This window comes from Ammospiza caudacuta, chromosome 1 (assembly GCF_027887145.1).
Source record: "Ammospiza caudacuta isolate bAmmCau1 chromosome 1, bAmmCau1.pri, whole genome shotgun sequence".
In the NCBI taxonomy this organism is placed as follows: Eukaryota; Metazoa; Chordata; class Aves; order Passeriformes; family Passerellidae; genus Ammospiza; species Ammospiza caudacuta.
In genome coordinates this window covers 109,082,606-109,094,978 of record NC_080593.1, presented here as the reverse complement: position 1 = coordinate 109,094,978, position 12,373 = coordinate 109,082,606, and the positions used below count along the sequence as shown (strand labels likewise).

The window sequence follows — 12,373 nt, the reverse complement described above, 5'->3', positions numbered from 1 at the left end:
AATTAACAGAAGTTTTTTCCATGAAGGGAGTCATAAACAAAGCTGTGCTCTGTCTGCATTGGAAGTTTGAAATTTCTTCCTAATGTTAGTCAATACAGTACATTGGCAGACGAATGCAAAAACTGTTAGGGAAGTCAGTGTAATGCAACAAGTTAGAAGCTGCTGAGACAGAAAAGCACATTTAAGTGTTTTGAGGTTAGCACCTTTATGGTTGTTAAGTGTTGCATTAGGTTTAATAGTAAGAAAGTTGCTCACTTCTCACATGTTAAAGTGGCATCAGTTTCTTTTTTCTGGTTGTGCTTCATACTGTTTCCGTGTAAAGAAAACCTTAAAGGACAGCTGCTTCCTAGAAGGGGAAGTGAAAACTCAGTACTGTTTGGTGGAAACACATGAGATGGTAGATCATAATAGTTCCAGGTCCTTCTTCAAAGACTGGAGGCAGGCTGATGAAAGAGGCAAGGGAACAATACATCCATACATATCTGCTGTGTGTGCTTTGTTCTCACCTATGTTCAAGATCTTACTCTGAAGAGCTTCCAGAGACAGAAATGGTTCATCTGCACAAGAGTGAATCATTGTGCCAATGAGCTCAGAGTTTGCTGCCAAAATGCAGGCATTCTCCTCACTGAGATTAACCCCAGCCATAGAAGTCACATCATTCAGGTCATCTTCATCTCTACAAAAGAGGAGACCAACATTTTATGCTTTGTTTAGAACAGACACAAAGAAAAAGTCTCAACTATCAACAAGCAGCCACATCCACATTTCCTGTATGCAACAGATGTTCAGCCTGGGTGTGGACAGGGAGCTCCTAAAGCTCCCACACTTTAGCAAGGTGGCTCTGAAACATTAATTTGGCTAATGCCTCAGTTGCTAGGCATGCAAATCCTTTATATGAAACTGAAATTTTGAGCCAGCTTGGAAACCTAGGACTGAGTTAAACCCAGATTAAAAGTTCCCACAACCCCTAACCCTGCACCACCACTCTCGCAGCCTGAAATTTGTTCTAAAACTAATTCACCACGTAGAACCAAGTGTAGAATGAAGTCGAATGTTGACTCACTGGACTATAAACAAGCCCAATTTCTAACCAAGACGCATATCTTGCAAACTGAGGCTTAAAGCACAGGCTTATTAGCACAGACATGATCTTCAGTTTTCTTTAGCGAGTTCCCTTAAAACACAGGACACAAACACTCCTTGATTACTTACTAAAACCAATCCAGACCTTGTACTTTGGATCAGTCCTACCATACTTGTGTACATATCAGAGAAGATGCCACTGTTTCGGAAGCACCATGCCAGAGCTCTAGCTGGTAACACCATTAGTTGGATTCTCATGTAGCAGCTTTGGACTATATGTTAATAATAAAAACTCAGTTAGGGTGAACATCACTCAGACTAGCTTTAATAGCCTGTGTGCTTCAGCCTAATCTTTTTTTTTGAAGAGATAATTTAAGTTAAAATCCTGAATGAATTTTATAGGGAAAAGTTTTTGCACTACTTTGGCAGTGAAACAATCCAAGTTTTTTATCAAATGAGTTCAGACCATCAAGAGAAAGCATTTTTAATTCACAATGTGACAAAGGCCCTAATGGAGGCTTCAGGGATTTAGGACCAATCCAAAACAGACATCCATAGTATTGGGACAGATAAGTAAAATCATTCAATCTGAACATCTTTTTATTTGGAAAGCACAGAAAACAAAACCAGCACACACACCCCCCTCTTGAAGAGTATTCTCTGGCAAGGTTTGATAAAGTTCACCTTCAGAAAACATTGTGTGGCCTCAATAACTCTTGAACAAGGGTTAGCCAGGAATTTGTCATTCTAAGGTGAAATGATATTTCTTGGAGGCTATCCTTTGACTGACTAGAGGCAGAAGCTAAAGTTATTAGAACATGAGTTAGGGTTGAGGTTAAGCAATACTCAAAAGACACAAGAAAATGTTAGGATATTTTTCTTAAAACTATAGATGCATTTTCTTTTTTGGGTTTCAGTATATTTCTATGGCACAATTCCTCTGCAAACTTCCAGTGAGAGACCCAGACAGAAAAGGAGTCCAGCCTTGAGTCCAGCCACCTTCTACCCCTCCTTCCATTTGTGTGCCCTCATTGGCTAGCAGTTCCTATGTGAGTGTGTTTAGGGAAAAGGAGACCCAACAGATTCTCAAACCAGCTCCAGTGCTTTATGTCTAACTAGACACAATAGCTTCCCAACCAGACCTGTGCCCCAAATCCATCATACTAAGAAAAGTGTTATATCCCAGGACTGTCAGAACAGTTAGATGTCCACAGCTACAATTTAAAGCTGAAGCCAAGAGTGCCAGAACAGCTTCCCTCCTCCTTCCCTCTCAACCAGCAGCTGAGCAGCTCCAAGTGTACACTCGGGCTCTGTCAGGCTAACAGAGACCCTGAACTTCCAACAAGCATGTCAATTAACCTTCATGGGACGATAATTGAGTGCTAACTGATCTTCACAAGGGCATTCCAGTTTCCTCTTCACAGTGACCACTACAGAGAAGTCTTTGCTGATGGCAGAGACAAGAATCCAGATGAAGCACAGTGGCTGCCACATATCTGCTGACAAAATCAGCACAACCAGCACCAGGAACACACATCACAAGCCATCGGTGCTGGAACCTGACATTACTCCAGTGGAACTGTTTATGGAATGCCAGGAAGGACGCTTGCATCCCAGGTACAACTGCATAGCATGCAGTTTCAGGAAATCATTTTTGCTTTTAATCTGACCACATACTCAAAACACTCAAGCAAAGAACAGATAAATTTCTATAATGTACATCTATCCATTTTTCTACATAGAGGAGTTTAATTTCTTTATAACCTGCCATTACCAGGTTACTGTTTTCTTGATTATTTCCATGCACACAGTCTCTCTAGTGGGTACAAGCATACAAGAGTTAAATGCAAGCATACCTGTACTGTTCAGTACAAATTCTAACATTTTCACTGTGACACCTAAGCTTGCATTAAGACAAGCTTTGATGAAATATATGAAAACACTGTTGCACTTATTTCACTTAACCCAAAGAAATTACCACTATATTCCTTAGAAAAGTGCTCACTAAAGATTAATTGAATTTTCAGAAGCCATGGTAAGTTCACACTTTTTACTACTCTTTTTTCTTTGTTCAAACAAACCTCAATAATTTTAAGTAAGGTGTCATGTACTTTGAGTAAGCTGTAGAAATCATTCTACTAAAGTGATAAATTTAAAATATTACAGAGTGTACACGAGGGTGTTTCTGATGGATATTGACTTGCTTTCACTTTCAGCAATCCCCCCATAAAGACCCTTTCCTGCACCACTTCCTTTAATGCTCTTTACATTTGATCATGTCACACTCAGAAATGAGCAGGAAAAACTCACTCAGCTGTTACAAGCCTCCAGTGATTTAAGTTTACTAGGACAAGGTGGAAAGCAGAACTCAGGAGTTCTGAGAGATAGACCACAAAAAGTCAGGTTTGACATTTCTACTGGATATTCACTGCAAAAGAAGCCCAAGCAATGCAGATACACCTCACATCTGTGAATTTGCCTGCTGCCTGAAAAGTGAGTCTGGGGCACCCTCTGGTGTCTGACGGCCGCACTTGTCTCCTGAATCCCCGTAATTTACTCCATTTTATCCAAGAGTCAAAGGGAAAACTAGAAAGACACACTGAACCCAAACCTCTGTGCACCATCCTTGAAAACTACCCAGGCCAGAACAATTCCAGCCAAGCCAGAAAGTTGCACGTGCTTTGGAGAAAAACTCTATTAAACAGAATAAATTCAAAACAAATATTTGAAGATGAAATATGTGATTTTTTTTTCCCAGAGTGCTCTGGCACATACTTTACAGAAATGTGTAGATCTGTTAAAAAAAAAATCTTGATTTTTCAAAACCAGGCTATTTCTTGGCATGCCATGGTGCAATGTCCATGCTTAGCTGAAACAACACCTGGAAGGCTGGAATGCTTTGTGTTTTGTTAGGTTTCTTGTGTTTGTTTGCTTTGGGGGCAGGAAATCACCAATCTTTTTACTGCTATCTCGGGCAACCTAAAGCAGCGTGTTAAAGAGCAGACAAGGTCAAACTGCAGCTAATTACGTACAGCTCAGTGAGTAGAATGTCCTCAAATCCTAACCTAGCCCAGTCACAGAACGGCACAGGGAGTCAGGCTCCATGACACACTGCAGTGAGAGGGCACAGTAAGGGCACTCTCATTAGTGCCACATGTATAATCACATCAATTACGGGACACTCTCTGCTCGTAACAAAGTTCATCACAAAACCTGAAATCAGGCCATGGTGCCTCTCTCTGCCTCTCTCACACAGGATCAGCAGTTGACTGATCGTAGGTAAGAAAGTTTGATTATAGCAGTGAAAAGAAGAAACACCAAGGGTGTATCCAAAGACAAATTCTTTGTTAGAGATTTCCTATCTAAATTCTCATGGACTTATGCTACTTTGAAGATCACAATCCAAAAGCAAGAGAAATCTCTACTGAATCACATTGTAAAAGCAATTTTTTTCCTACGCTACGAATCTAACAATTCATGATTTACAAAAATTCAAATTTACAAAAATTCAAATTGATGATTTAGAAATGATTTACAAAAATTCAAATTTCTCATGTAAGACAGCTAATATATTCAATTTGGAAGATCACAGAAGTTTTTTTTCTTTTTTGGTATGATTTGTTCATTGTTGCCTTTTTTATGACTATATTTATGAAGGGCTGTTTTTTTTAAACACCACTACCCAAAATTACATCCCACATTACATTCTAAAGTAGATTTCATAAGACCTTGAGGCAGATGAACAGAGCTATTGCTTTAAATATGAGCTTGTCATTTCAGCTTCTGGCAACCACTCTTTTTAAGTGTTCACTGTATATTGTATGCTACTGTAAACAGCAGCAGCTTTCTGCGTATACCAGTGCATTCAAAGCTGCAGCTTTCAACAGATGATAAGTCAACTGGTCAACAAGTTAGAGGTGTCATCATGTCTGCTTTTTTCCCGTGGAAGAGCAAAGTCAAACTTGCCCTGAAGTGGTAAGACTAATAATGCTTATGGCAGTCTGTACCTCTGTTAAAACATCACACTTCATAGCTGCAAAAATAATTTCTGCCTTTGAAAAGTTAATCAGTTGCCAGCAATAAAAGCTTTAAGCACTCTTGCAATCCAAAGGCCTAGAGAACATGTTAGAAATCATGTAGTCAAAGACTTTCACCATACACACAGAAAAAAGGAGCTAATTAAAGATTCTGAAAGGCAGCACAGAGCTTTAGACAGGTTACAAGGCAGTCCAAGTAGCAGTTCACTGCTATCAGACTATATGCAAAAAACAGAGGTTCTGACTGCTTTAATCCTGTTGAGAGACTTTACTACAAGATAACTAGATTAGTAATTGTACTCATAGGATGGAAAACGTGTTAGTGACAAGCTGACACAAAACCCAACCTCACCAGGACAGTTTTCTTACACTAAGAATAATTAACATCTGTGTAGAAGTTTTAAGGTTACCCATTGCCCATGAGTATTGTGACATGAAAAACATGTATCAGAAAAAAAGCTTCTGAAGAAAGTTGCTATTATTTGGGCTCCATTCCCATCTCTATACTTGCTTCTTCCTTTTGTTCCTTTTATACTTTAACTTCTGATATTGTTCATTTTTACCTGAAGGAAGTTGCTCCATTTTCTTTCATTTTCACTTTTTGAACAGGAGATGCTTGAAGTGACAGAATTTTATTTCTTGGCAAGGTAATTTGCTTCAGAATGGAACCTAAAACAAAACAAAGAGCATGCTGTAGTACAAAGAAAAATGCTAAAACAACTGTTTAGTTAGTTAATTATTCTAGGTAAGGTTACTCAGACTCAGTAACAACTAATTGGGTCCATCTGAAAACCAGACACTCTAGAATCTTACATTCTGCGAGTTCTGTATGGCCCAAAGTCTCACACATTCCCAGCAAACACCCTCCCTTCTGTGCTAGCCAGGGAAATGTTTCAGTGAAAACTCACTGGCTGAGACAAACTCTTATTGAGCACCAACCTGAACTTGTTGAAGGAAAAAGCAAGGCCTCATGAAGCAACTCTCAAAATCATCAGCTTAGAGGAAGTTCACTGCAAGGAGCTCAGTCGCAGTACTTTAACAAGTACAAATATTTGACTGACGTGCTCGTAACAAGTGCCAGAAGTAGATGTGACATTGATTTTCTCATCAGAGCTCCAGACAGTAAAGATGTTCAACAACACACAGAGCTGCTTGCTCCCGACAGACAGCCACCTTCTTGCACTCCTACAATCCACCAACAGCCTGCACTTATTTCTACACCTCAGCAGTCCTCCCCCTTCTTCATGAAAGAGGTTCTTGCACTTTACCTGCAGGAAACTGGCTGCTTTGAACAAGTGTGTTCAGTGGCATTTTCTTCTCAGCAGATGTCTGTAGGGTGAGCACTGAGGGCTGTGGGAGTGTGGATACTTGCTTGACAATGGCTCCTGATGGTTGCTGGACTACCTGGAAGTGGAATATCCAATATCAACAGTGAGAAGAGATAAGAATACAGAGAAGTAAACAGCATCAATGTTTCCATTTAGCCAGAAGTGCCACTGGGCAGGTATGCTTGTCTAGTTTTCAGTTTAAAGTAAACAGCATGCTCAGAAAAGACCTTTTTTTTTTTTTTTTAAACTTCATGTCAAGAAATCTTAACAAGTGGTAGTGAGCTTTAAGCTCATTCAGTGAGCTCTACCAGACACTTCACCTCTATTCTCTACTGATGACTCCATTTGACAAGTGTCAAGTACTAATTATCACACAAGCCATTACACTGAGAGGCTTTCCTCTATGTAAGTCTTGCTCAGCAGGCTAACCATTAAAGAGTGAGTCTGCCAGTAACTTCAAAAGGGTAGGTATCACAAACACCTAGTCAAAAAGGGAGAACACCAAAACAACTGAAGTCTTGCACAAAATACTGTACCTGCAAAGAATTAAAGAGTACATGCTATAAAATTACTGATGTGTTTTTGGAATTGCAACATCAATTGTTAATTGAGATGCTGAGTTTCAAAGTGTTAAGCTAAAATACACCTAAACAGTTGCCAGGAACATGAAGTACTAAATAGCAACACCTACAGCAAGTAGAGCTTCTACACAAAGACATCAGCACACAGCTGAAGGGTAAAAAGGAAGGCAGTTCATAGTTTTGTTTAAAGAAACTCTTCAAAGAAACAAAACCAGACAGCAGGATGTCACCACAACACAGACCTACAGGCACAGCCCATAAATACTAATCCTTCCTCTGCAGGGGCAGCTATTAAAATGCAAGAAAGTAATAAAATTGCAGCATCCCTAAAAATCTCACTTCTAAGCCTCCTAACTAGCAGAATGTGGGCTGCAGCTTTGATACATGCTTAAAAAAGTTCTTGATTACAGGCAGTAGAAAGATGTTACTTCACCAAAGCATAAAATCAACATCTTCAGACTGAATCCTATTTTTTTAGCAGCAGAAAACTAACAAAGAAAATGTCAGGGTCAAGAAGCCATTTTTCTCCTCTGCATCTTTCATTCTTACTTCAGAAACTCTAGAGGGTACTTGCACAAGTGTAATTAAAGAATTGACATTCACAATACTTCAGAAATTAGGCTCTCTCCTGTCACCTAACTTCTCTGCTATTAATACATGTCATCAACATAAGCATCATACATTCACAAAAAGATACTTTGTGTATCAAAGAGTCAAGATAACCTCTCAATCATCTCTGTATTGTTAGCACTAAGGCTTGGTGTAGCAGCAGTAATAGAATAACTGATCTGAAATTGGTATCTGAAAACCTGACAGACAGTTAACATTAAGAACTAGAGGAAGAAAGAACTACAGGAATACAGGGACAGACTGTGGACAGAGATGAGGCTCACATATACAGCACTCATGGAGCAGAACAGATGCTAAGGTTTGCTTCTATGTGTTTTTCCCAAAGTTCAGTTTGATCTCTCAGAAAAATCCAGCTTTCAAAACTGCAAGTTGTGAATAATGTCAGCAGCATCTTTTGTGAGTTCAGGTAACTAATGAGGAGTCAAGCAGCTTGGACACACTACTCACAGGCTGCACTAGCACTAACACACACCTAGAGATCCTCCTTACCACCAGGAAGAATGGTGCTTCATCCTCAGCATGCAAAACACTGCAACAGCACAGGAGGAAACACAAGTACTCCAGACTGAGGTACAGCAGACAACAGAAAAGAGATAGCAATGTTACAAGAATGGTCAAAGTGGAGACTGGGATGTAAATCAAGTAACCAAGGAGGCTACATTGCCAAGAAACAGAGAGGATGTGCTGGCAGTAGAGCTCATTGTCTGTTTGCCATTCTAACTCTAGACTAACAAAAGCTGGAAGTCCTTGAGAGTTGCAATGGGAGAGAACAAGAATACTGGAAATTTCAACATGGATCCAATGCCAAAATGAAGCATTACCAATCAGTAATATCTGTGAGAATATCCTTTCTCCAGGTTAGCAGCAAGAAATAATAAAGAAAAGGGACTGTTCCTCTGTGCCCTGTTAAGCAGGCTGACACAGACATCAGAATAAAATTATTGATGTTCTTAGGTTAAAAAAAATGCAACACAACATTCAGCTGACAATGAAGAGACAGCTGCCTGAAAGAGACTTTGATTAGCCTCACTGAACCTGTTTTACATTCATAAAACAAAGTTTGGAGATCAGCAGAGGAATGCTCAGGTATCATCACACACAAGCAATATTGCTTCATGAAGGAAGCCTCATTAATTGAATGCAAGAGCAATAACCAGGACAAACAAAAATAATGGAGAAGGTGGTTCATGAAAGCTCAGCTCCAAGGGGCCAAGACACTAGCAACTCACTAAGAGCAAGCAGTTGCAACAGCATAAACACTTCACTCCTTGGTTCAATCATTAATAATCTCCAGGCAGTGTGTCTCACTGGTAACTGTGGGGACTACACCATAAACCCCTAGCTGGTTATACCTGACATGAAGCTGTAATCGCACAGCAGCTTTCTCACCAATGGATGCCAGCATCTGGTAATGTAAATTTTCACTTATTGTGCTTCAACAAGAGACAAAACAATACCAGAGCAACACAAATGTTATTTCCAAGATGAAGAGTCTTTGTAAGCCAACAACCTTAAATGAGGTGGTGTTGAGAAAATCCTTCAAAATATGCAACTTCCACAGCACAGTAGTGCAGTCAATCCCAACAGTACCCCTGAAGAACAGGCCCCTCAGTGTCCACACAGAGTTTTGATAACAATGCTACAGAAATGAAAAGTTTCATGTTGCATCACTCCAGTCACAATTTTGATATTAAAATACAGCAGTGCTGCACTCTTGAACACCATCAATATTATAATGGAGCTGGCACGTGAAAGTTCAAATTCTCTCAAGCACAAGAAGCCAAAACTAGAAAGGGTCATATAGAGGGAGTGTATGGCATCAAACATCCCTGTGGGCTGAAAAGGGAAAGAATTGCTGGCAGCATTGTACAGACAGATTTGCACAGCTGTGCTTCCTTTTTCGGCTGGCAGTAGGACCCTTCTGTTTAGGGAGGGCAGGTCCAGATTTGTTTTCTTATGGGAGAAAATAGACCCTCTGCCCTTTCAAGAGAAGGCACCAGGATAGCCATTGGAGATACAGCCACTTCTACTGACTTGCCCTTTGTGCTAGTAAGTTGTCTGAGCAAACACCAAGCTCCTGATATGGCCAAGCTGTGAAGTAGTCAACTCAGTCCTTCAACTGCATCTGAGAAGAGCAAGTATTTTAATCACTGTGCCTACCCAAATGAGGATAAAAACATGTTTTGTATGCAATTCAATATATGTAAGGCACAGCAAAGAAAGGCAATTGCAGCAGACTGCCACAGTGCAGCAGTGTAGAGGCAGAAGCCATTTCCTGAGTTCACCAATATCAAATTCAAGAAGTGTTTTGACTCCCCTGTGTGGAGCTAAGCTTCCTTGCCTATTTGTACAGATGGTCAACCCTTCCCCTGGATTACAAGCCTTGCTGTGTAGCCAACAAACTGTTCTCCTGCCCTTGTACTACCTAAGAAATTCTCCTTTTCTTCTGGCTGGAATTTCAAACTTAGTCCTCAAAGACAATATGAGTATAAACTCCTTTTCCAATTTGACTTTAGCTACTACTAGCGAAGATGCCAGTGCATATGCTTAATAACTCTTCTTTGGAGTTTTGGGGTTGAGGGTATTTTTCTTTTTTTTTTTTTTAATTTAACAAATCCACTCAGAAAAAGGACTCCCCATCCATCCCACACATTTTTAAGCAAGTCTGGAAAGGTGAAAAGCTCATGCTTACGCTACCATAGCATGAACTCTTTATTTAGAATGCAGGATTCTTGCATTAGATCTACCTTATTCCCTTTGAAAGGAAAGGAACTAAAAAGGTAAAACATATTAGGGGTCTGAACACTGTTAAATCAAGTATACACAATATCCAAGCTAAAAAGAAAACTCACACAGCAGATGTCCTACCATACCTGTGAAAAGTAAATCTAGTTTCACAGGAAGTCTAATGGTTTTCCCACTTTTTAAAGAAAACTAATCTTTACAAGGAATTCCTTTGCAAGAATTGAGTTCTTTATCTGCCAGAGGGAGACTGATTCTCTCAAAATACTTGAAAGCGTTACTTACAGGTAGACCAGCTGGACACCATGCTACTTGGTATCTTAAACACCTATAAGTCAAACCTAATTTATTTCACAAAGTTGCTCTTTCGGGTATACCTGTGAACCACAGTTTCTTGGTATTTAATATTAATATTAGCAAGAAGTTAACCTGTGCCAAGAATAAAAAATGTTAACACATTGCTTTTGAGGGTATTGTTTTAATAAGACAGTTATTCCTCCTGGAATTTGTTAGCTAATGAGGCCTGATAGAAAAAACTCACTTTTGGACGACTTCATAATTAACATGTCTAAGTAAATGTGGAGGTCAGAACTTAGCTCAGAAAAGCTCCTTGAGGTAGTTCATGCATTTCTGATAACATATCACTGAACAATATCAAGCCACCTGTGCCTGCCAAGTAGCCAGGGCAGGAACTACCAGGGGAGAGTGACTGGCATCCCAGCCCTAACAGGACATCCAAGAGCAATTAATGTAAGAATCTCATCAGCAGTTTCTGCTTCTGACACTTGCATTTCCTACCTTTTCTTCCAAGTGCCAACCTAGCCTGGCTGTGGTCTTACTGGGGGCTAGACCTCGTATTCCTCTGATTCTCAAAATGGGTGTTCAGTCTGGTGAAATGGTGGTCAATGTGTCTTACAATAGACCAAGCTGACAGCTCGGCCTTAGATTCACCTTTCCAGCAAGGGCTCAGCATTTCTAAACTATCACAAACATAAGTGCTGGACTCAAGACAGACTAGTTTCACATATTAAAAGAAAAAACAAAAGAAGAACCAGAGGTCCAAACTGGTATCCCCTTTATTAAATGGCAAGAATCAAAGTAAAGGGGGCTGGTTATTACAGAGAAGCAGAGAATCCACCTTACCAGCTGCTTCACTTTAACCACCTGCGGAGCACCTGCTGACCGTGCCACGATGGAGCTGGGCTGCGAGATTTTAATGGCAATTGGGGTTCCCACGACTGGTTTCAGAGGCTGGAGAGGGGTTGTTGCTGAAGATGCCACTGTAGAGACCAGCACTGGCTTTGCAGCCTGCAGAGAGGGCGCTGGCAGCGCAGAGGTGAGGACTGGCTTGCCAGGCTGGACAGCGGTCAGCCCCGACGATGCCACGGTGAGGACGGAAGCTGCAGGCCCCAGAGCCACTGTCCCCGTGGCAGGGGAAGGAACAGCCTTCACAGCCTGCAGAGGAGCTGCTGCTGATGTGCTGGTAAGGACTGGTGTGACAACTACAGGGGCTGTGACCGCTGCAGGTGAGGGTTTTACAGCTGGAAGAGCAGTTGTCGCTACAGCCGAGGTTGTCGCTCCTGTGGAAGGAACTGGTGCTGCAGAGGGACAAGTGGAAACCTCTTCTTGGGCTGGAGCTGGCTGCTCCATACACTGCTGGATAAAGCTCTGAGGATCAGGCATCAGTTGCCGTAAGGCAAGCACGCTTTTCTAAAAGAAAAAATGAAAAAACACTGGATGTAGTAGCAGCAGAGTTTTCCACAATCTAACTGAATCCTTTTCCTAATTTTCCAATTAAATATTTCATGAGACAATAAATGGCAAACAAGTTTTGCTAGATTTCAGGCACACTTAAATTGATGACAATCTTGTTCAGTGAAGATGACAAGAAACATTAACACCAGCTGAGCAAAGGTCAACCATCACCACAGCTACGCTACACACAGTAATCCCATCTATGGAGAAACTCACA

General features: G+C 40.7%; 1 protein-coding gene across 1 annotated transcript in view; it reads right to left on the bottom strand.

Moving 5' to 3' along the window:
• The window catches only part of TAF4B (TATA-box binding protein associated factor 4b), a 70,849-nt gene that overhangs the window by 32,899 nt on the left and 25,577 nt on the right, over positions 1-12,373 (bottom strand). Inside the window, exons 7-10 of the mRNA XM_058812886.1 lie at positions 11,545-12,111; positions 6,389-6,524; positions 5,684-5,789; positions 507-676 (exon numbers count right to left, since the gene is read on the bottom strand). Coding sequence (XP_058668869.1) covers positions 507-676; positions 5,684-5,789; positions 6,389-6,524; positions 11,545-12,111 — 979 coding nt within the window. The remainder of the gene's footprint in view (positions 1-506; positions 677-5,683; positions 5,790-6,388; positions 6,525-11,544; positions 12,112-12,373) is intronic.